Here is a 26,208-nt window from a genome sequence, read left to right as displayed (position 1 = left end):
GAAAACAAGAACACCAAAACATGTAATTTATTTTGTTTAGGCTTGGGTTACTTTAGGGCCTGTAAATATACTTCATTTTATAAGCATATAATTTTAGAGTTGTTTTGCTATTAATACCCTGTATTTAATTTATAGATAGAAGATATTTCCTGCAAATATTTTAGATTGCAACTGTCTCTTTTCTCGACAAACATGGTCGACTAGTACGTTAAAAACTGATAGAGTGTTCTGAATTTTTTCCAGTCAGTTGCATTGCTAATGTAGCCAATGTCTAACAGTTCTGATGGACTCAAGCTCATGGTTTTATTTTACAGTTATTGACCGCACCTTTTTCAAAAAAAAAGTTGCTAGCCCGTTTTACTGCGATTTATTATAAGGAATAGTAACTTTAAAAAATATACTTAATTTATCGAGCCTTCTTCTATTGAATATCTAGATACTGCAAATTACTAGATAATAAAATGCATTGTTATTCATAAAATGTCAATGTTTGATAATAATACTATATTTGAGTGATACAATTTATTAATAATGGGACGATTTACACTGTACGTGTCATAAAAAAATCTTTTTGATTATTTTACAAACCTAGAAAGGTCAGCGCACAAAAACAACACTACAGTTAAAATGAGAATAAGTATTCCTACAACACCAACATAGGCAGCGCTTGGACGAGGGTCCGTTGCGCATGTCAAAGATCGACGATATGCACTGGTGTTTTTCATTTCAAATGTTAGGTTCTTTTTCAGGGAATGCACCATTTCTTCAAGGAACGAGATGCTGTATCCCATTGTGCTGTAGTTTTCAGTGCTGGAAGTTGGCACTAACGAAGAAAGTAAAACAATGCTTGCAATTAGTTTTTTTTCATTAAAAATTACTGCCGATATTTATGAGATGAAACGAATATTGAAAAAAGCATTTTTCGATTTTTTATATCGAATATTTGCGACTCCTTAAAGCAAAAATTTTGAACAAGCTCACGTGCATTAGTAGTACTATAAAATTATAACATATTTATCTGATATGATAAACTGTCTTTCATCTTTAGTACAGCGTCAATATACTATAATTAGATCAAACGGCGTTTACTTGCCTATGTTTCTAAAAGAAAGATATTTTTACATAGGAGTTTAACGAGCAAACTTTATAAATGTTAATGAATCCTATGTTTACCAGTGCAGTTGTAATCAGTTTCCTCCCAGTAAGAACCATTGTAAGCTACGACACCTTTCGCGCCGTTTGATTGGTAACCAGACATGCACGTATAAATGGTGATGTTATGAAGCATACACTTATGTGCATTTTGGATGTCATTTGGTTGTGAAGTTGAACCTTTAGAAATCAAATGTAATGTTATCATAAAAATGAATTTTCAAACGATTTGATTAATCTTTTATATAAGTAAAACTTACAGTTGGTGGTAAGTGTGTTCCAGTCTGAAGTACACAAAGAGCACCCAAAACCTGTTCCGATTTCAAATAAAAGAGATATTAAGGAAGCTTTGTGGTCAATGAATTTAAAATAATCGGAATTTTCTTAGATTTCTAAATATGAGTTTTTCGGTGTTACCTATCTTTTATTTTAAATAACCATATATTGTAGCTCTAAAACTCGAATGTTTTCCAATATTTTATACGTATTTTATTGATCATTTCAAGAAGATTTAATAATATGTTTCAAAAATGGCTATAACTATCTAGTACTCTTGAACCAAACTATTTCTGAAATTTGATATGTGGTTGTGGTTAAAGCATGCAAACTAGTGATACCTGATCCAGTCGCTTTCGTTTTAATAACCTTCACCGATACACTCGCTGTTGCAGATGCCTGGGTAGGACTTCCATACCCCCAAATTCCCCCAACAAATAGAAGATAATCTTCAGACCCAGGATACCATATGTTGACTTCCCTAGGATTGTACGAATACACCACAGCACCTATTTTCTTGAAGAAAGCCGATCCATCGCTCAATGCTGAGCCAGCCCCCTCAAACACATAATTAGCATTGGCTCCGTCCACAGCTTGTGACTTTAAAAAATTATTTTCAAAATTTCAAATTCCAACAACAAAAATCTAATACGTAAGGGCAGATAAATGATAACTTACCCAAACAAGAAACAAATGAGTATCGATATCGAACGGTTTTGGCATGGTTATTGTCGGAGAAACATTTATTCCTGAACCTCTTGTGTCAGTCTGAGTAAACACAATCTCAGAGGAATCAAATATCCATGCTTGTACGTAAATAGACGCATAAGTAAATACAAATTCGTCATTTGCAGCTGAGGCCCATCCATCTGAGACGCAGAAAACTCCAACTGAAAAAAAAATCAATTTTAAGCAGTATAAAATCTGCAGTTGATATGAAATAAACGCGGATAAAAAATTTAAAATGATCATTAATAATAGAATGACTTTGCCGATGGAGAAAGAAAGAAAAAAAGAAAGAAAGAAAGAAAAAAAGAAAGAAAGAAAGAAAGAAAGAAAGAGGGATGATAATTAAAATCTGCCGTTTAAGATATCAATGATATCATCTTGGTTAACTTTGTTTGATACTCACATTTTGTTAATCATTTATCAATAGAAGTGCTGCATAGAAACCTTGGAAAACTACAGCTTTATATACGTGTACGACAGAATAGGCATATAAAACAAAAAGTCTGATTTTTTAATGTTAATAAAATTTCCTCAATTTGAATCGAGCCTTTCCAGCATGTTAATAATCAGTTATTAAGATAAGCCAAAAATATATATGTGAATAATCTACTCACATTTATCAGACCCATCTATATATTTCGGGGACCACAGTCGAACGTTGTTTCTATCAAAAGCCATAATAACCCCACAAATCTTATTATAAATGTCGTTGTAATTTTCTATGAATACCGCACCTGAAAACGAAGAAATCAATTTTTCCTTTGTTTCAATAATATATAAGCAATACAAATGTAATAAGATTCAAAACAGACCACTTTTCAAAATTCTTACAAAAAGGAGAAATTTTGGATTTGAACGGGTAACTTAGAGACAAAAAATTTGCTTAAAAAATACCTTTTGTTATCTATTTGTTTGCATTTTTGTAATACATCATATTTCCAATTTGTTTTTAAATGACTTTTACATTGTATGTACAACAAATACATGTACTTTATATTGTTGAATAAATGAAAAGGAAAAAATGGGGAAAGTTTTACTATCGTAACATAAGAAACTGTTCAAATGGAAAGAAATTTTCCTCTTCATAAGTTTAACATGGACTTAGTTATTAAAAATTAAAATCAAAAATAGTTACTAAAGTTCTCTTGAACAGAACCATGTAGCCAATGAATGTAGACCAAGCTCAATTATATAAAGATTATCAAAACTATTCATTTCCCACTCTATCCTATATACCGTCACCTGTCCGTGCATAGTGCATTGGAGAGAGAAAGAAAGAAAGAGAGGGGCAAGATTACCTTGTGCCTCAGAAATATAGTTGTTTGGCAATTTTAACTGTACAATTACAAGATCTGGATAATACCCCATGTTATGTGGGATATCAGTACTCCAAGTACCTAGAGTATGAAAAACGAATAAAGAGCATAGATTTATCAAACCATTATCATATGTCAAATTCAGTACTGTATGGGTGCCATGGCATTAAAAATTATTTTATGGTCTGATTTCAAAACATATTGAATTGTAATTTAATTCATATTGTGATCTGCTTTGCCTAAACACATATTTAATGAATGATAATAAGATAATAATAATAATAAGAAAGTTTTGACCGTACCCTAATATTTTGTATGATTTATAAAAATATATGTCTCAATTGTGAATATTATTTTCTTAGCAGTAATGCATCCATTAAAAATAAGACTTCTGCATATCACTGTATAATCACGTTTAATATTTTTATCAAAGGCTTGCCTTCTATTAAAGCGTTAACAAAAGTAATAGACATTTACCGGTTTTTGTTATAATTAAATTTTATTGATTCATTTATTTTATTAAATGAAAAATGCATTAATTTTTTTAATAACAGTTTATTATTAATACTTTTATTTTGTGATATTTGAACAATGTACCTCTATTGACGGAACGAAGCAAACATACAAAAGAGAGTATCCCGCAAAGCTCTATACCTGAAGTTGACACAGTGTATGCATTAGCAGACGTAAAGTTTGCTGGCGGGAAATCACACATTCTCCATACCCTCACTCTAACGTCAGCTGTTGTGTAGTGTCCGACAAATGGCCCATTAAATGACCATCCGCCTTAATGAAGAATAAATAAGTTAAATATTGATAAGAATTATGAATGCAATTTACGTTCCCATTTGCGAGAATGAATATTTTAACGACATACCTGTAGCTAAATCTTTTGTGTAGTATGTATTAAAAATTGTTCTGCATGCACTTTAACACATCCATGTGTATCCCTATAGCTGCTTAATTTCTGCTTAAATTTAATTATAAGTAACAAGGTACCCCTGTTGTGCGGATAAATCCTCCTTCAGTTTTTAAGATTGGAAGTTGTTGTTGTGCAGATCAATTTACATATATCAGAAATGTACATACTTCTTTGATTTTTGAAAATTTATGAAAAAATTACCAGATGATAAATTTACTAATTTTTCTTGCATACTATATTGTTGTTTTGCAGATTAATTAGACATATATCAGAGATTTGCATATAAGATGGATTTCGATTTTTGAAAACGAAAAAATATGATCATGAGCTATTGAACTTCGTCATTTTTACATCATATTGCATATAGTGTACCCCTATTGTATGGATAACTTTTACAGTTTTCAAGATAGGAAGTTGTTTGCAGATCAGTTATGAAATATCAGAATGTGCATGTTAATTGAATTTTGATTTTTGATAATAAAAAAAGATATTTTTGCAAAATGTTGCATACAGAGAATCCCGTTTCTTTGGATAGCTACTTTTTATCAATTCAGGGTGGACAAATGGATTATGGATACTATTCATACCCAAAAAAAAACCGGTTTAATGTCACATTGACATCGTTTCTTTTGCCTGGCATCTAATATCATTAGATTATTCACATTTAGATTTATAGGAAATTATTTTTTGTTAATTTTATACATGAATTATCTATTATGAAAAAAATATGATTCTTTAGTATTAAATTGTTTTTGATCTATGATGAATTCTTTACCGTCCAAATATGAAGAAATAAGAATTAATGATTAAAATATTATATTGATAATGTTTGGACTATAATTAATCATCATGATTTTTTAAATATAAAATCATGATTATAACATCAATTTGTATAAAAGAGCTATTTGTAAGCCCACTCTCTCGTTTAGAAGTTTGGGTTCTTTGTTGTATTGATCAAGTGTATTTATTTAAGCTATCATATCTCGTTTTATTTTAATTCTCACCAGTAAATGCAAAACCGCCTTCAGAATTGACTGCAGTAGAATCAGAAATGGTTGGTGTATAGAGTTTAACTTCCTCGTGGTTATAAATGTAAACTATGCCTCCGTAAGGATTGGGATCATCATCATCTCGTTGAGAAGAACCAATCCCAGAAAATATATGTTCCTGTGAACCTTCAGTCACGCGGATCTGCACGTCCACTTTGGCAGGATACTCGTTGAGGGGATGGGGGATGAAGGTCGGGCTCGGTTGGTTTTGAGTGAAGGTTTGCCAGGTACTCACCCACGGTGCTCTGATACCGTGAACGTGATCTGAAACATATACAATGGAAATTATCGTAAACTATCATCTCTCTTAAGTTTCCAATACTGATGTATACCGTTTATTATCGTTGTTTACTACAGTTCCATGCGGGTCATTATGACATTAGTATTGAGGACTTTGCTAACTTACACGTCGTAACTGTCATATCATGTATAAAACATTAGAAATCAATTCGCTGTTTTATATTTACATCTCACTTTAAATCCATCTAACTCAAATAAGTTAATAAGTAAAGGCAAGTAAACTATCAAATATTGACCAGGTAGTTATATAATACAAAAAAATGTGACAATAAATTGAATCTTATGTGACCGCGTAGTTGGCACGGGTCAAGGGAATTCGTCTGGAACTGAATCCGTCGTGTGCAGTTGTCGTAAAGGGTACAAAATATAAGTTTAAGGCGCGCTGTGGGACATATGATAAGATCGAATTTTATGTTTGCTGTACCCCCGAAGGTCCATCGAAATGCAATCCCAGAGAAATAAAGTAAGTGATGAAGGATTCCGGTATCTATTATCGAATTTCAAAGATGTACAATAACAAACAATATAGGGACACAAACAAATGTCATCGGTAATGCAACTGGCCTCCGAAATGAAGATTGACAAATACAATTTAGTCTATGTGAGAAAATAAACAATGAGTAAAATTAATTAAATCAACTGAATTGAGTAAAAGATTCACAGTTAATTGGTAATTATATAAACTTGATAGGTCGTTGATGATCAGGCCATGAAAGACATATAATTATGCACTGTTGTTTCAAGAGATTAGATTGAAAGAAACCTGTTTTATTTAAAAACAAATATAGAGTCTGCAAGGTGTCAATGGCTATTTAACATTCTAAACATCAAATTATTAGAATATATAACAAAACAAATGTTGAATTTGGAAAGAAAAGTTCAAAATAAAGTAAATTATGAAAGTTATTTTTTTTTTAAATTGCACCCTGATAAAACGTTTTTCTTTATATGAGAAATCGACATTATTACACGTTATGATGTATTCAATATTAAAATGGAATCACGAAAGACAACAGATAGAAAAGAACCGAGATGTAAATGAAAGATCTGATTTTGATTAGATTGCAATTAGATTATTGAATATATATTAATAATGAACATAAAACAAGGGAGAAAAATCATCTTTTCCAAACTCAGGTAAAATGTATAGTACAAGGTATAATAAGTTTTATTTTAGGATTATTTTTAAGTTCCCCTGATTATGTTAATTGGGAAAAATTTTAAATATCTCATAATCAAACAAAGGGTATTCCATAAATGTCAAAACAATTTGAAATTTTGTGGTTTTCAAAAGAAAGAAAAAGAAAAAGATGAATTATCATCGATTGCTTCCCAATTAAACGGTATTTTTATCCTTTCTTGTGATTTGATTGATATAGCTATTAAGAAACTATATTCTTATTCTCATTGTCACAAATCATAAAATTTATTCTTTTAATGATATATATCAAATTTTTAGTCGACTGATTTCTATTTCTATTATTTCTGATTCAAGGCCTGAATATCTGTCGTTTTCATAACTTTTGCAAAATGAAGTTGAACGATAAATGTCAACTTACCTTTTATAGCCATATCGCCAAAAAAGAAAAGAAACATGAAAACTCTTGATGAATTATCCATGCTTTTATTTTAGTTCGAAAAACACGTTTGCTTCTCCTCTACCAATAATATGTATACATCTCGCTTACTCGCTTAATCAATATTTTTTTTTCCTAAAAGGATGTAAATGCCTCTGGAAAAGATGATAATGAACAATATAATCAAAATATTAAAAACAAATGAAATCTTTTATCTTATCATCGATTTAATTAGTACAGAATTACATCTAAATAGCTTTATTTGGCATCATTGACAAACTGAATGAAATGCTTTGTATTGTATGTTTACTAACGAAATTTTATTGATGCCCATATATTAGTTTTGAAGATAGCGGCAAATATTGACAACCTTCTACTGGTCTTATATCCTTTATCTAAAAGCTTTGGTTCTTTAAATACACAAAAGCAAAAGCCATGTAAGTTCTAGTAAAAGTTTAGCTTTTGTTCAGAGAAATATACTGCAGTGGTTGGGGTTACATTGACCGTAAATATTGGCATTGACAGCTCAGTGGTAGAACTCCTGACTAAAGTTGCAGGAGTCCGGGTTCGATTCCCGATCCAACCATATCACACCTCACAGCCTTATCAATATTCAGGGTCATGAACCCTGGGGAGCATTCATTGTTGTTCCCAAAAAGACAACTCTTGAAAACCTCCATTGATTATAGTCCGTTTCTTAATCTTATTAAAATAAATAAATTGCAAAAAGTGTTCAAAGTACTTTAATTATACATAATACATATAACAATGAGTATAAGGCATGAAAAATGCATTAAAGAAGTGCATTTATTTATCAATTATCATTAATAGGCTGGTACATGTATCTGGTAACCATTGAATGTATATTACTTGTAGGTACATGTATAAATCTACACAACTGCATACAGTTAATACACTGTATTGTGTAAATTGAAAAAAATATTACACAGGTTGTAAGATATCTTTTTTTTAAAATTAATTTTCTTAAAATGAAATATAAATTAATAAAATTGCATATACCATTCTTAAAAAACATAACTGATAGACATGCAGTTCAGTATAAATAAAGTGATATATTAAATGGATAGGATATACTGTACAGCAATTTAATGAAGATTTGGATGTCATTTTACATATGAAAGGTAATAAAATATTTATCACTAGACTCGTTTCAAAAACTCCATACCATTTAAACAATGAAAAGGTTGCAGAAGGCCTATTTGTATCTAGTTTAATATAATGAAAATAAATTAATGACCCTGTATACATCATTCTGAGAAGAAAAAGTAATAGACATGCTGTTCAAGAAATTACAGGCATCAATAGGATATACTGTACAGCAATTTTAGATATATAGTTAAAACAGAATCACCAGAAACCAGGCTTGGGGCGAATTACATTGTAAAGTAATGCACTACATTACCATTACTACATGACTTTGGGCATTAAATTACCATTATCATTACTTGATTTTCATTTGTAGTAATGCATTACATTACCATTACACGAGTAAAGTAATGCATTACCATTACCATTACTTTGTTTTAAAAAAGTAAAGCTCATAAAGAGTTTTTGCAAATGTTTCAAATATAAAACACTCTTTAACATATCTACAGGTTCATGCTCAGTATCAGGTTCAAATTCCATGACTATACAAGAGTCATTCTTTATTTGCTCAATATATAATCATCTTGTGGCATTATGAACAACATATTACATAAGTAAAATGATATTTATAGACATTTGGTATGATACAATGTAGGATACGAAATAGAGACACAGAATTACATGCATAACAAAAAACAATTTATGGAATAATGTTACGGTTATCAAAAGCTAAATAGAGATATTTCCCCAGATTACACAGATCTTTATAATTTTGGACACTTAATTGTATTAATTCATAAACAGATGGTTTTTCCCAGTTATATTTCTTAAGATACTGTATTTGAATCGTATTTCTTTCTACTGAGGACACTTTAAGACAAACTATTGCTGTTGCACTTTATGATCAAAGTTTCAAAGGGTTCATCTTTTAACTGTACCCTGTTAGTTTGAAAATCTTCCCAGCTATACTAAATAAATGTTTTACAGGAGCAGTCGAAGCTTGGACTGAAAAGTACTGTTTGACAATCTTTATCTTAGGATATGAATCTTGTATTTTCTATCAGTCCAAACTAATGTACAGTGTACTTAATATAAGAGAGAGAGAGAGAGAGAGAGAGAGAGAGAGAGAGAGAGAGAGAGAGAGAGAGAGAGAGAGAGAGAATGAGTAAGCAAAATTATTTTCAAATGGGTTATAATATTGGAAGTGATATTGATTTTCAGCATGGATGGACAGTGCATTCATTTTGCTTTTAAAGGTGCATGTCTGTCTCCTATTCTATTGGGACATAGCGAAGGGAAGAGGATTTGGATGTTTAGCACTTTTTATATAACAATAGATTGTTTTGATTCTGATTATCCTGGGGGCAAAGTGTGTTGTTGACACATTTCTTATTGAAGTGCAAACTAATTGGAGTAAATTGTTTAAATGAATAAAAACTCTTGATAACAACACTCTTAAAATGTTATGAAATTGGGCTGTTATATTTAGTAATATTAACAATACAAAAATGAATTTTTTAAAATCTTTTTTAATAATGCAATTAAAACATTTTTATCTCAAGAATTATTTCTTTCTTCTTAAAAAAATAAATTTAGTCAAATTCATTTTTCAACTATTCATTTATTCATCACTTTTTAAAAGTGAACATGCATAAATAAGAAATGTAATGCAAAGTAATGCCATGTAATGCCAGCATTACACTAGATTTTGGAAAGTAATGAATTACATTACCATTACTTGTAATGCTAATTTTGTGGCATTACACATTACTAGCATTACTTTGAACACATGTAATGCATTGCAATGCATTACCATTACATTTAGCATTACCCCAAGCCTGCCAGAAACCATCTGCCTTTGTTACCAACTGGTGTAACTTCAAAGATATTTAGATTTCCAGTGGGCAGAAAGATATTAAATATATTGAACAAAGATTAAAGTCATAAACCCTTATGAAACAAATGAATGTCTGTATGAGTTGCAACTATCAACATTCAATGCACACTAAAATAAAATTGCGACAATAACAAAAACTAATCTGAAAAACATAATTCCAGCATAAGAAATTCATGGGATTTCTGCAAATCCCATTCTCTCAGAGTGTAAAAGACATTTCGTTATCTTTATAATATTTTCAAACTCCTGGTATTTCTTTCAGAGGTTCCCACCACTTCAAATACCGATAATCATGCAGTGTTTCAATAAGATAACTATACAAACCTTTCCCTTTTACACAAAATATTGTAGCTATTTAGATGACCTTGCTTGGCTTTCTATCAGCTTAAACAGAAAATATCTACATATGGAGGACAAGTTGTAAGTTTATTACATGACAAAGATGTACCTTCTGGGCTTCAGCAGACTTGACTTGGTCATTAGCAATATCAAATTGGCAATATTTTCTATATTCCTGATCTTCAGATCATATGGAGGCCGCAAGTAAACCAATACAAAGCTAAATGCTGTCATTATCAAAACAAAAGGGTGTGTCCCAGATTACGCTTTTTTATGGGCACATGCAGTATCTGAGACATGTGTCAAAACATTACCATGATAGCAACTATAACAACTCATTGAGTAGGAAATGACATATATGTAACTATAAAATTTGTCTTATCTCTCTCTCTCTCTCTCTCTCTCTCTCTCTCTCTCTCTCTCTCTCCATAATCTCTCTCAACATCTTTGTCAGAAATATTGCTATTTCATTGTGGCATTATCAATAACAATTACAAGTTATGTGTTTAAAACATATCTTTCAAGTCACATTTCACAACTTTCTATTAATATTTTGGTTACATGTGCAGTTGAATTATTGCACTGCAGGTGTTTAAAGGAATATTTATTTACTTTAACATTGAAAGTGAGTATGTTCTACCGATACATGGCTACCCCCTAGCACGTATAAGATTGTTGACAGAATCGAAAACTGCGGTTTCATGCTGAGCAATATTTAACGAGATAAGGCTAATCACCCCAAACTTCGAATTCATATTAATAAGCAAATGTTCTGCAACTTTAAAGAATTTAAAAAAAACTTACCGATAGATTAAACATAAACTTTTTCTTACTTTTTCGATCTAACCTCCTCTCTCGATTTGCGAGAGTCTCGAACTGGTCTCGTTAAAATCCAGTGATTGACGTATTTAGACCTTCTCGGGTTTTTTTAGTTTTTCGTTAATATAAAAATCAGAAAGTCTCCGATTATGCTAATAAGGCTGTAAGGTGTGCATATGTTTTTAATGTATTTATTTGCTTATTCCTCCTTTCCTATACATTCACAAGAGCACATACAAGATTAATTTGATAAAACAGCATAATTATCAGTAATGCTAAAATATCGGTTTATCAATTAAAACATGGTCAAATTAGCACTGCAATCCGTCTATGCCATTTTTTTGTAAAACTTTACCTTTTAAAAACAATAAACAGATTTTAAAATTAACAAAATAATTTTAAAAATCAATTTTAAAAAACTATTTGCCCTATCGGTTTGTATGTTATTTAATAAAACCAATGGTAAATAAGAAATCATATATAACATATTTTGTCTATTTTTTCAAAATAAAGACTTACAAGAGTCGCACCTTTCCGGGCCTTCTCGGCGGCAGAGGCTTGCAAACTAAATAATTCATCAAATCATAAAATGATAAAAATTTGCATTAAATCGACTCGTTTCCTATCGATTGGCTAACAGTGCGTATTGGTTACATGTAGCAACATTTTAGATGATGATTTTACAGGGTGTTTTTGTTTCGTTTAATATAGTGAGCTTAAAACCTTATTGAAAGAAGTTTATTTCAAATACAAACAGATTATAGATTGTTTTGTTTTGACATCGATATAACTTTATGCTTATCATTTTCTTTTTATGTCTTCTTGAGAACTTTTAGCAAATGGTTTATGTACGATTGTTGTTGTCAAAATGATTTTGCATTATTGTTGCAATATTTCTATGAAGAGGAAAAAGTATGTGCGGATTTATAAATTTAAAAAAAAGAGGAGTGTCTAAGTCTCTAACATAATACATTAAGTCAGTTATACATCAAACAATTAGCGAGCTTCTGTTACAGTGACCTTCACCTTTATATTGATCACAGATCGTGTGATCCGGTTACAGAACTAATTTAAAGTACATCACTTTGTTTTGCATTAACTTTAGAATATTTACGTACCTTTGGTTGTAAGAAAGTAATAACATTTTAGACAAAATAAACAATGTTTCGTCCGATAACTTAAGACAGAATGTTGAACCTGACTACACAAATTAAATTGTATTGGCGTTGGAGTGTGCCATTTCTTGTATTGTTGATTTTTCGAGATCAAATTGATTGTGTTACGAATAAAGAAACTAAGGTAAATGGTATTGATATAAAGAATAATGGAATTTTAAAGAGTATCTATAAAAGATGTAGACTTAATGCTCTAACGTCGAATTCGGTCCATTCAAGATGTGCTGTATTCACAGTGATCATGAAATCAGATTCATAGTCACCGATAGCCAAGCAACTCTCTCTCTCTCTCTCTCTCTCTCTCTCTCTCTCTCTCTCTCTCTCTATCTCTCTCTCTCTCTCTCTTAAGGACTAGTAATTGCTAATGGGTTCTTATTTGCCTACCTCTTCCTGTTTCGATGCACACAAAACGAGCATTCTGTGAACTTCTCAGCGGTCCCGTGATGATATGAACGTGTTACAGTAAGTCTCTTAGTGATTCAATATGAAAACGTATTTTTAAAAAGGATGTACTTTTCATGTTTTAAATCCAAAACAAAATTAAATTGATTTTGCATTTTATGAAAAGTAAAATCTTAATGAAAAAAAAACATCACCCGAAATGAGATTCATTTTATTGATATTGGTAAAAAAAAAACGTCATTTATTTTCAATGAAATACAATACAACATATAATTAATATTAAGATTAACAAAAAATACCAATAAGCATAAATGCAATGAAAATATAAATAGAAAATTAAAATGCAAATAACAGGTTCTCATTTACTTTTAAGTACATGTACATATAAATGTTTCCATGCATTTTGTAAACTAAATATGTAGTATTTTTCATCGTTATTTAAAGTACAATTTTTCTGTTGATTTCACAACTCTAGAAAGATCAGCACACACGAACAATCCTCCAGTTAAACTCAAAATAAATATTCCCAGAAAACCGAGGTGAGAGGCACTTGCTCGAGGGTCCGTTGCACATGTCAAAGATCGACGATATGTGCTTGTGTTTTTCATATCAATTGTCAGGTTCCTTTTAAGGGATTCCAACAATTTTTCGAGGATAGTGATGTTGTAAAACAGTGTCTTATTGTTGCTGTTATCGAGACAAGAAGCTGACTCTAAATTAATTAATTAAAATTACACAATTCACAAAGAAAAGCGAAATGATAAGGATTTAAACGGATGTACTTAGTTTGTGCATAGCCAGGTGTCTTTAAAAATGACGCCAAGTCATGAAAATAATCTAAATTGATGCATTGAAATAACAAAGATATGTGCGTGTTGAATACACTAGCTTTGAATATGTCAATTAGAATCTCATTAAATAAGAAAACACATCAGCATACGATATCGCCTTAATATATGGGTTTTTTTCATTTACGATATACTTTATGCATGTACTCTTACATGTATATGCTTCAATGTAATTTTGAAATGTAAGCTTTAAATTGATAACTACAAGTATAAATAAGAACTATAAATTGCAGGTATTCATTATATGTTTTTACCCTTTATCTTTATTATACACACTGTATTTGAAATAATCCATTAAGAGCATTCTAACCTGAGCAGCTGTAGTCCGTTTTCTCCCAATTAGTACCATTGTATGCAATCACACTTTTCCCGCCATTTGATTGGTAACCAGGCATGCACGTATATATGGTGTTGTTATCAAGAATAAATTTATCCGCATTGGGGATATCAATTGGATAAGAAGGTGAGCCTAAAAGAAATTATGCTTATTTATAAAACGTCGTGATTTGTAAAACTCAGAAATTTCTTCCTTAAGGGTTAATATCTTAATCTGTAAATCATTTTATTGAAATACTACTTAAACTTACAAGTAGTGGTGAGTGTATTCCAATTTGAAGAACACAAAGATAACCCACAGCCTGAAGAAAGTGAAAAAATATATGTTGTTGAATACGCATATTATATAAATAGTGCCTGTTTGGGAGGAAAACAGTTGAGATTGACACCCCGAGGAAACCATTGTCAACCGACGCGAAGCGGAGGTTGACAATGGTTTTCGAGGGGTGTCAATTTCAACAGTTACCCTCCCAATCAGTCACTATTTATTTTATTATACTGAATGTCTTAATTTTATAGAAATTTTTACTGCTTTTACATAGAAATGACGTGAATTCTACGGCGAACCGTAAGCGCATAATTTACGCGTATGTAACAATTTGTTGTGTTACCCGTTGCTAAGTGTGTTGCTAACGCCGAGGGTAATAGAACTGATTATCAACTGCCTCTAAACCAACCAGATTTCAGTATTAAACATGAAAGTATGATAGTACAATTTGATGATGGTGAGGGATAGATAAAGATTTAATTCTCCACAAAAAATCATATTCGTAAATTACTGGCCAGGTTTTTTTTTCTATATTCAAATCACATAGTTGAATTATTTTTCTGAAATATAAGACTAAATTGAATTTAAAATATTTTAGATTTGATCATGTTTGTTTATGTCGTATGGTATTCTCAAGAGAGATTTTTTTCATATCAATGGAATGAAAACTCCCGAGACTTCCGAAGAATATCATTAATGATTTTTATTCCCCGAGAAACACGATCTTTTGTTGTTGTTTTTTTTTTTACTTGTCACTTGACGGTCTAGACCAATCAGTTGGCGCGTTATATTGAAATATTATAAAATGTACGATGAATTTTGTAACGATTCTTGCGTGTGGTCTTTAGTGCTACCTGACAAGGTTGATTCAGCGTTGATGACCTTCACAGACACACTCGCTGTTTTAGATGTTTGTGTAGGGGCACCGCTTCCCCACGCTCCACCAATGAATATCAGATAATTTTCAGATCCTGGGTACCAAAGATTGACTTCTTTTGAATTATACGCGTACACCACAGCGCCTATTCTTTCGAAGAAAGTCGATCCGTCGCTCTGTGCTGAGCCAGTGCTCTCAAACACGTAGTTAGCATAGGCTCCGTCCACCGCTTGTGACTTCAATAATAAAGTACGTGTGTATTTGCAATCTGCACAAACCTAGACTTAGAAAAATTATCAATGAAAAAATTAATTCATGGTAACTATCTGAAAATCGTAATAACTTACTTGAACAAGAAATAAATGAACGTCGATATCGAACGGTCGTGGCATTGCTATAGTTGGAGAAACACTTATTCCTGAACCTCTTGTGTCAGTTTGAGTAAACACAATGTCGGAAGGACTAAAGATCCATGCTTGTACATAAACAGACGCAGACGTATATTCATATTCGGAATATTCTGACGACGCCCATCCGTCCGACACACAAAAAACTCCATCTAAAGTGGGATCATATTATTTTATTGAGTGATAACATGAATATACAAAATTTTTAGACTGCGGTTTATTACTTGCTTAGTTATTAAAATTCTGCACAATGCTGACTCAATCTAACATGCAATATGTTTACAGGGTGAGTAAAGTAAATTTTGAAAGGTACGTACGTATAATTCAGGAGCTTATATTTCGGGGGGGGGGGGGCTGTGTAATTTAATGTGATCTTTAAAAATCATACTTTATATTTTTTTATTCTATCATGCACAAAAAGATAAACATACTAGACACGATCTCGTTGCGAGCAACGAGGAGGTCTTCCGTCCAATTTTTAGAATAAGGAATGACCTGACTCTTGATCTTCGTCAACGAAACGTATCCAGAAAAGGAGGCGGAACCTATGAGTGTAATGGGTGAAAGACTATCTGTCCCTTAGGTGTCTCTTTTTGAGGGATCAGCTCCTTTTTAGAAATTGGTTACCGTTTTTTGAGATATCTGGGAAAAATATTTTTGTTATCCGGTCCTAAAACTCATTTTAAGGTCCAGATAACAAACAATGAATGGTTAAACATTGTTAAGCACATCATTTTGAGCATCTTTTGTTAAATACTGCTTTCCAGATTGAAGATCAAAGTGTTGGACTTCTGGCCCCTTAAAATCCCTAATTACATAACATAGGAGTGAATGATTACAATGTATAGATGAATAACCTTAGAATGAACTTAATTGCCTCTATAACCTATCACAAAATATTTTACAGTAAAAATTTATCATTAAAAGACTTTAGAGCCCCCTCAGCCCCTTAATTGAAGGGCCAGCCCCTTTTTTGATGTCATAAGAGTATTCTTGTCAGCTCAAACACATTTTGTTCAAGAAGTGTTTATAAATTCTGTACCATTCTCGAGATATCTTGACAGAGTCGTTTTAGGGGCCGACCCTGTAACTCATTTTAAGGACCGCATAACAAAGAAATTATGGTTGCAAATTGTTAAGCTCAATATTTTGAGCATCTTTTGTTCAATATTGCTTTTCAAAATTTTCCTCTATTTTGAAATATTGAGCATAAAAGTTTTGGACTTCTGGCCCCTTAATATTCCTAATTACGTAACATAGGAGTAAATGACTGCCATGTATAGGTAAATAACATTAGAATGAACATAATTGCCTCTATAACGCATCACAAAATATTTCACAGTAATAAGTTATCATTAAAAGACTTTAGAGCCCCCTTTGCCCCCTTTTTGAAGGGCCAGCCCCTTTTTCATGATTTTAAATGAAAGCTCTAATCAATTCAAACACTTTTTGTTCAACAAGTGTTTACAAATTTTGTACCGTTCTCGAGATATCTTCAGAGGGTCATTTTAGGGGCCGACCCTGTAACTCCTTTTAGGGACTGCATAACAAAGAAATTATGGTAACAGGTTGTTAAGCTCAATATTTTGAGCATCTTTTGTTCAATATTGCATATCAAAATTGTTCTCCATTTTGAGATATTGAGCATCAAAGTTTTGGACTTCTGGCCCCTTAAAACCCCTAATTACGTAACAGAAGTAAATAACTGCCATGTATAGGTGAATAACGTTAGAATGAACATAATTGCCTCTAAAACGTATCACAAAATATTTCACGGTAAAAAGTTATCATTAAAAGACTTTAGAGCCCCCTCAGCCCCTTATTTGAAGGGCCAGCCCCTTTTTCATGATTTTAAATGAAAGCTCTAATCAATTCAAACACTTTTTGTTCAACAAGTGTTTACAAATTTTGTACCGTTCTCGAAATATCCTGAGAGGGTCGTTTTAGGGGCCGACCCTGCAACTCCTTTTAGGGACCGCATAACAAAGAAATTATGGTTGCAGATTGTTAAGCTCAGAATTTTGAGCATCTTTTGTTCAATATTGCTTTTCAAAATTTTCCTCCATTTTGAGATATTAAGCATCAAAGTTTTGGACTTCTGGCCCCTTAAAACCCCTAATTACGTATTAAAGGAGTAAATAATATCCAAGTCTAGGTATATAGCGTTAGAATGAACATAATTGCTTCTATAACGTATCACTAATTTTTTCACAGTGAAAAGTTATCATTAAAAGATTTTAGAACCCTCTCAGCCCCTTATTTGAAGGGCCAGCCCCTTTCTCTTGGTATCACCTAAAAGCTCCTGACTTTATAAAGATTTTTTGTTCTACATGTTAGAACAAAATACAATCGAGGAAAGAGATATTGAAAGAAAACCACAAAAAATCACGACGCTTTTTCAACTGTAATTTTCGAGCTCGGGCGAGCTTCGGCGCTTTTGGTCACAGGAAAATATATATACCACATGTCAGATCTACAACCTTTCGTCTACAATCCCTAAAATTTTGAACTCAATATCTTAAATCGTTTAGGAGTTTACCCCTGGACAAGCCGACCCTCTGAAAACCGTTAAATTGTAAATAACTCAAAACCGGAAGTGACGTCATCATTAAAAAAAATTTCCAATAAGGTTCAGATCATTATCCATCAGACCTGAAAGTTTCGTGTAAATCGGTCGAGTAGTTTTAGAGAAATCGCGTACACAAAATTGGTTGGAAAAAAAAAGAAAAAAAATAATAATAATAGGGAAAAAGAAACCGAACGAAAACAATAAGGTCTTCCGTTGGAAACGGAAGACCTTAATAAGGACTACTACAAATATTATAAAATTAAATTAATGTATTACCTCTAGTAATTGTATATAATTTTTAACTGTCACAAAGTGTCGGAACGATAACTCGGAACAAACTATATACATTTTTGTCAGACAATATTTCCCTTTTTATTTTTTTTTCAGATAAACTTACAAAGACAATTGAAGTGGTTTATTTACTTACAGTCAGAGGAACTGTGTAGAATTTTAGGAGGCCAAAGACGAATGTTGTTCTTATCATAAGCCATTATAACACCACATACCGAGTTGTATGAGTTCGTCGATTTTTCCTTAAACACTGCACCTGAATTTAGATAAATCAATTCTCTCAGCTAAATTATGAAAAAGAGAGAAGAAGAAAAAGAAGAAGATAACAAGAGCTTGACTTTACCCTGTGCTTCAGAAATATAGCCATTTGGCAGTTTTAGTTGTACAATTACAAGATCCGGATAATATCCAATATTGTGTGGAATGTCAGTATAAGATGAACCTTTCAAAATAAAGCGCACAGCTTTATTGAACCATGATTAAAAATTTAGATAAACATGTATTTATGCATTCTGTGCGTATCATAGCAATAACTGAAGACTAATTTTACTAAGGAAATTTTTTGAAACTGATTTTTTTTTTTTTGGAAATCCCAGGTTTTTTTTTTCTTCTCAGATTTCTGTTTACATGTTGCGTAGTTAAACTTTAGTTTAGCACTATACACTGTTTTGAATTTAAATTATAAAATTTCGAGCGTTTATGTAACTATATGAGAGCACAGCATCAAGTACACTTATCTTTACGGAGGCATTAATCCCCTCTTAAGAATATTAGTCAATTCTGACGGTATAAATGTAACTGTGTTCTTATTTTTGAAAGCTGATAAGTTCATATCTAACTCTGTACTTTTAATAAACAATAAATGTATCTACTTATTGAAACTTAAAAAAAAGTTGATGCATGTCTACAAGTGCTTTACCTGAAGTTGATACATTATATGCATTAGCAGACGTAAAGTTTGCTGGCGGGAAATCACACATTTTCCATACCCTTACTCTGACGTCAGCTGTTGTGTAGTTTCCAAAGAATGGTCCATTAAACGACAATCCACCTGAATAGAAAATAAACTTTATCCATCTTTTACTTCTTTTTTTTTTCTTTGTATTCCAATCAACATTAAATAAAAATTATAAAATTCTACTTTCCAAAAGCTCATGGGTGTTTATAAAATAATCTGATCTACATTTTTCTTTTCTTTTGAAACTTGTAAAGGTTATGCATTGGAAATATATGATTATGTATATATTTAAAAAAAAAAACCGTGAGTTTAGATAATACCGAACATCAGCCAAGTCTTAAAATTAATAAGTATCTACGTATTTTTGGTGGAATCGGTAAGTGGGGTGGAGGGGGCCAAAAAACAAAGGTTTTCTCTTTAAAAAAAAGTTTAGTTCATAATAAGTAATTTTCCCTTTTCCGGGTCTCTTATAATTGGGCATTTCATTTCTTGAAAAGATAAGGAGTTAGTTTTGCAATCTTATTCGCCTACCCTGAGTGCAAGTCAGTTGACTAATAACATACCAAATAATACCTCATACTACTCACCAGTATAGGCAAAACTACCATCAGTATTCTTTTGAGGTGTTTCAGAAATGGAAGGTGTATAGAGTTTAACTTCCTCGTGGTTATAAATGTATACTATGCCTCCGTAAGGATTAGGATCATCGTCATCTCGTTGACAAGAACCAATCCCAGAAAATATATGTTCCTGTGCACCTTCAGTCACGCGAATCTGCACGTCCACTTTGGCGGGGTACTCGTTGAGGGGGTGGAGGATGATGGTCGGGCTGGGTTGGTACTGAGTAAAGGTTTGCCAGGTACTCATCCAGGGTGCTCTGATACCGTGAACGTGATCTGAAACAGATACAATGAAAATTCTCGTAAACTCACAAATCTGTGAATAAAATAACCTTGAAGATACCGTGAACGTGACCTACAAATGATCCACCGAAATTCTGGACGGAGAAGTAAGTTTTATGATGCGTCTTACATGTTAATATAATGAAGGTGCTACGTGATTTAGAATTGTTTTAAAATATAAACTTAACTTTGTACTACAGTGATTTCGTCAGAAAATGTTACAGATATTGTATATAAGCTACTGTACCTCTAGAAATAGATATAACATTTTTAGTTCACTACAGACAACTTGTCTATAAAGTATACAAGGTTTTTAAAGATTTATTTTGACGTAGAAATGTATAGTAATTTATTTATAGCAACCATATAGCTCAATACAAACAATTTACGTATATACATTTTTTTATTTTTCTATGTCGTTGATAAATCATTTAATAAATTAAAATTCCGGTTTCAAATTAAAAAAAAACTCTAGTTGAATTCTACATCAAATTTAATTCAAAAGATCGTTGAAGAATCTCTATCTGATTTGATTATTAAAAGACGGTACTAAGATGTTTGGATTTTTAAAAAACAAACTTTTTAAAATGTTATAATGACTACAAAATACACTTTATGATATAAAAATTTCAAGGTTAGGTAGATGAAACTTTTTTTTTGGCATTTTCGAGAAAGAATGTATGACATATTTGAAAGTAAAATGAGATTTTACAAGTGACTTTTTCAACAACTTCTTCTTTCGAAAATACATTTATTTGTTTCATTATTCATAAGTTCGAAGTAGTAAAGGAAAACTTTTTATGAATAGGCGTTCATAACTAACAGTAAGAAATGTCAAATTAACTCGGAGAGACTAGTCAATTAATTGGGAGCTTCAGTCGAGCGATAGTCGAGTACTCGTTGATTGACGAGTACCCGTTTTAAAAAAAAAACAAAAAAAAACTATGTGTCTTTTCCAAAAGCTTCTGTCACATACATCGTGTCTTAGATTCAAAATACGTATAAAATCATTTAAAAGGTCTTGGACACCAAGGTAGTAAGTGCTAGGGCACCGATGGAAGACTTTAACTTTGAGACCGAAAATGCCAAGAGAAGAAACCTGTTTATTACGTCCGTAGCCCAAAAACTGTAATTGTGTTAAGGGAAAAATAATATATTTCGAACAAGTAATCGACTAATTTACTCAATGATCGTAGTGACCAAAAGACGATCGAGAACTCAATTATTCGTTGATATTCCTACTAATCATAAATTGGTTATTGTGTTTTCAATTATCCGTAAGGTTACTGCATGCCACAAATTAAAACAAATATATGCCACAAATACAAACCGAAGAGTTACTGTATTTTTACTTACAAAGAAATGCAAACGTTCAACAACATGCTCATGTCCTCGTGTTACCTATTTATATAAATCAGAATTGGCTGTTAAAGATTTTTCTCTCTCTCTCTCTTTTAATATTTTTTTTTACATGTAAATAAAATGAATTAACACCTTCACTTTTTCTAATTATTTTTTCTTCTATAAAAAAACCATGAGATCAATGTTTAGTAAACATTCATTTAAACCATGGTTCTAATGGAAAAAAATCTTATTTTACATACTTAGTATTACCTTTGAAAAATGTGAGATGAAGTAAAATAAAAACCATGAACGTTCTCCATATAAAATCCATAGTTCCAAATTCAAGCACAAGCAACTTTGTTACATGGTTTTCGTTTTCTGAACCTTGCTTTTGTTTTATTAGTTTATCAATATATTGAAAACATATATTTGTCTTTTACAAAATGGAGAAGATGATGCCAAACATGTAATGAATAGCGCAATCGTTACGTTGCTATAAATATATGAAATTTTTTAGTGAAAAATAATTAAATCTGGACTAAATTTATAAAAAAAAAAAAAAAGTGGTTTCATTGTTTTGTTTTGCTTGTGTTATGTAGAGAAGAATGAATTTATTAGTTGATGGCCGCTGTGTTGCTTTTAACAAATCAATTTATATAATGCTCATAACGCGTCATTAGTTTTTAAAACAAAATGGCAAACATTGCCGAGGTGTGTTGTCCTCATTGGACCTTTAATTTTTATTTCTGATACTAAAAGATCACATGAATATCTGGCATGTCTCTAGTTTTTCTAGATGTTTGAGAAACCAAGACTGAGACCTTAATAAAAAAACAAACATTTTATCTTGAGAACCAGGACTGCATGTTACAAAAGAACTTACGAAAAGTCATAAAATTATTAATTTCAGTCTCATAGAATGGTCTTTAATAAAAAAAAAAAAAAAACCTAAATAAAACCATTTATTTACAACCATTCTAATTTCCATAATTATATTTTACAGCCGTTAGAATACTATTATAATATTAAAACATTGATTAGTAAGGGAATAATTAGCATTCATTAATTTGGTCGAAAGTCGCAAGTTCTTTAGTAAAACGTAGCCTTGGGGCTCGTTACGTAAAGCATGCTAAGATTTTGACTTAAGTAGGGTCATAAGTAGGACTTAGGCGGAATCTTAGGACCTACATAAGTCCTGCTTAAGTATGTCTTATACCGTAACATAAAGCAAACTTAGCAATGTCTTAGCTAAGTCATGTTTATGTTAAAAAGTAAAACCGTATTTTTCATTTCTTCTGTCGAATTTGAATGTATTGGTTTTTATATAGACACGTGCATGACATCTTTGATATTTGATGGGGTAGATGTAAATGTACAGACACAATATTCAAGGTGGCATGAGTATATATACATATGTGCCTAAAATTTTAAAAAGCTCAAAGCGATGGATCTCGGACAATATATTCAGTCTATTGTTATTGCTTGTTTGTTTTGACGAATATTCACTATTTTAGTCGTTCTCGAAGACTGCCTGTGGCGTAATATTGCGATGCCGTTGGAACTTGATATAATCATATAGTGGATTTCTTTTTATCTTTTGTTTTACCTCTTACCTCACCAATAAAGCAATTCACACATTCTGGGTATAATTTATATATAATTTATATATTAATTTCTTCATTAAGTCGATAAATTGAAATGAGGCAATCGTCGTCTTTAAAATCGCTAAGGATTTTTCTGTCTTCGAACGTCGTTTTTTTAGTTTCAAGTTTCGCGAGTTTATATATGCAGTTACTTCTTGTAAACCGACCATTACGTGGTTACAACCTATTCAGCAGTCCACTTGCTTACTACCGGTTTATGGAAAATGTATTAATATCTATATCAAATCAAAAATTTTATATTGGTAAATATTCAGATATTCATTCGCTGTAAATATCATAATGTGATTAATACACTGTAATCATATGCTGAATTGAAATAATTAACAATAAAACTTCTAAATGTGTGAAAACAATACTTAAGACATACTTAAGTCACCTCTACCGGCCGCCTAAGTTTTGGGTAAATTGTCTTTACTAAGCACTCTTCTAGTTACGGACTTAAGTCTTAGAATGTACATAAGTCCTACTTAAGCACTGTCTTAGACTTAAGTAACCTTTATGTTACGAGCCCCAGGGCTCAAAGTCATGAAATCTTAGACGCAAGTCAAGAATTTGATTAATCAGGAAATACTTATATCAATAAGATAAAGCAACTTTAACAACAGATTTGAAAAAAAAACCATAGCAATGAAAATTCACAACTAAAGGAATATATTAATAAATAGAAGACTCGTTATATGAGGCCGACACCGGAATGTAAAACTGATATATTTGAATACTATGTTAAAATGCATACAATTTTTAAGACATTCTCTTCGCTTTATTTGATGTAGATGTGTGTTTGTCTGATACTTTGCTATAACAATTTACAAAAGCCTGCGTACACGGGACTACCAAAACCTGCGTACACGGGACATTATTAAAATATTACAAACCAATAAGTGTGCATGCTACACACCAAAACTAGTCATAAGCACTTAATTTAATATGTTTACTTCCAAAAAGAAATGGTTTGATGTACATTATTTCCGAATAAATCGAATATTGCCGTGAACGTCGATCGCAATTTGAATACATGTATTCTAGTTTTTAGACAAAACAATATTTTTAATATATGAATTAATTCGATATCTATATCGAAAAGGCTAAAACATTTTAAACAAAGTAAACGTTGCTGGATACACTGGTTGTAGCTACCTTAGATGTGTCGATCTTCTATTGTGGGCCTAGTTGAATAGAGTAAACTTTTATAAATATATATATTCTATGGTGATGTTTTTAAAGTGCTGTAAGATATTGTAAAACTCTTTAAACAAGTTAAAATATGTATATAGACATAACACGAGAAAAGATAAAATATATGTACAGACCAATGGTGCTGTAAGATGCTGTAATACTCTCTTTAAACAAGTTTAAATATGTATTTTACCATAACACGAGTAGAGATAAAACTATGTGTATAGATCAATGTTCGTTCAAATGAACTTTTTAAAATCCTTTCCTTGGTAAAAAAAAAAAAATTCAGATAGGGCTAAACTCAGTCTTTCAGTGTTCAATGATTTAAAGAAGTTTGATATCTATCATGTACATAAGTGGTTGGCAAATGTCAGATTTCAAGAACTTATAATCTATTCAGCATAAATGAAGGATTTCATGTACCTTTTGGGTTTTTTTGTACAGACACTCATGTCATTTTCACGACTTTGAACTCTATAAATCAACACGATCTGAAATCCGATTTTCATGTTATTAGATGAAACCATGGAGTATATGCTTTTTTAACTTAGCAGGCACGTGCATCGGGGGGGGGGGGGGCACTTTTTTGCGGAGCAAAGATTTTTCTTAAATTTACATACAAAAAATTGAATTAAGATGTAGTTGCCCCCCCCCCCCCCCACTTTTATGGGGCCATGAAAAAATATGAATCCCCCCCCCCAACCCCACGGTCTGCCCCTCCCCCCACTTTCAAAAACGAAGCTACGTGCCTGCCCTAGGGCTGGTAGGAAGTCATGAATATTGAAAAGGGTGATAAAATAAAATAATTAATAAAATAAATGCTATTCTACGATCTATCTACATTAAACTAAATAGCTTGTGCACGTGTCATATACTAGTAAGTATTACTTACATAAAAAGCATGTACTCCCGACAACATATACTCAAAGTAATCATAAATATAATTTATTAAAAATTTCCATCTACTGAGTATATTATCAAATAAATGATGTTTCATCGCTGGTTCCAATGCCTAGTTGTACCATCTACTTTAAAGAAGTAAATCAAACAATATGAAAGAGGCGGATACTCACCTCGTCCCTGGCCCCTGAAAACTGATTTGACAGATGAGGTTTTTACTACATTTTTTACCATCTAATAATGAAATGAATTTCTAGGACTGACCATTTATTTTGCTTCTTTGAAATATAATTTTTAAATATATTTAAACAAAAAGGAAAATTGCATGAAGTTATCTTTCTTTCAATTTTTGAAATATTTACGAAATCATTTAAAATAACAGTACTTGCGTATGCAAGTAGCCCTCCTTAAAAGTACTGATTGCCAATTAATAGCAAATTTACCAGCTCTTCTCTTTGATACGAATTCTAATGCCAAGGCAAAGGAAATTCATACATTTCAATTTGTTAAAATCATGCGCATCCAAGATGCGCTTTTGTGTATTTCTAACAATATATTGAATTATATGTAATTCTAGGGTATTGTTTTTTGAATGGAATATTTGTTGA

The 26,208-nt window shown here is 31.6% G+C and overlaps 2 protein-coding genes across 2 annotated transcripts; both read right to left on the bottom strand.

The window, feature by feature from the left end:
• Positions 1 to 498: 498 nt before the first annotated feature.
• Positions 499 to 7,401, bottom strand: LOC105339493 (uncharacterized). The gene is made up of 10 exons (XM_011445064.4): positions 7,304 to 7,401; positions 5,400 to 5,708; positions 4,128 to 4,259; positions 3,456 to 3,554; positions 2,772 to 2,891; positions 2,107 to 2,318; positions 1,770 to 2,028; positions 1,413 to 1,463; positions 1,174 to 1,332; positions 499 to 823 (listed from the first exon to the last, which is right to left on the bottom strand). Exons 1-10 carry the CDS (start codon positions 7,362 to 7,364, stop codon positions 576 to 578), a joined length of 1,650 nt encoding a protein of 549 aa, XP_011443366.4. The 5' UTR covers positions 7,365 to 7,401; the 3' UTR covers positions 499 to 575.
• Positions 7,402 to 13,488: 6,087 nt separating this feature from the next.
• LOC136275407 (uncharacterized) lies at positions 13,489 to 20,481 on the bottom strand. The gene is made up of 6 exons (XM_066084410.1): positions 20,202 to 20,481; positions 19,652 to 19,707; positions 15,367 to 15,667; positions 14,496 to 14,546; positions 14,219 to 14,377; positions 13,489 to 13,772 (listed from the first exon to the last, which is right to left on the bottom strand). The coding sequence occupies exons 1-6, from the start codon at positions 20,479 to 20,481 to the stop codon at positions 13,495 to 13,497; spliced, it is 1,125 nt and encodes a 374-aa protein (XP_065940482.1). The 3' UTR covers positions 13,489 to 13,494.
• Between the last annotated feature and the right edge of the window lie 5,727 nt (positions 20,482 to 26,208).

This window comes from Magallana gigas, chromosome 5 (assembly GCF_963853765.1).
Source record: "Magallana gigas chromosome 5, xbMagGiga1.1, whole genome shotgun sequence".
NCBI classification, from domain to species: domain Eukaryota; kingdom Metazoa; phylum Mollusca; class Bivalvia; order Ostreida; family Ostreidae; genus Magallana; species Magallana gigas.
This window is presented reverse-complemented; position numbering and strand designations above follow the sequence as displayed.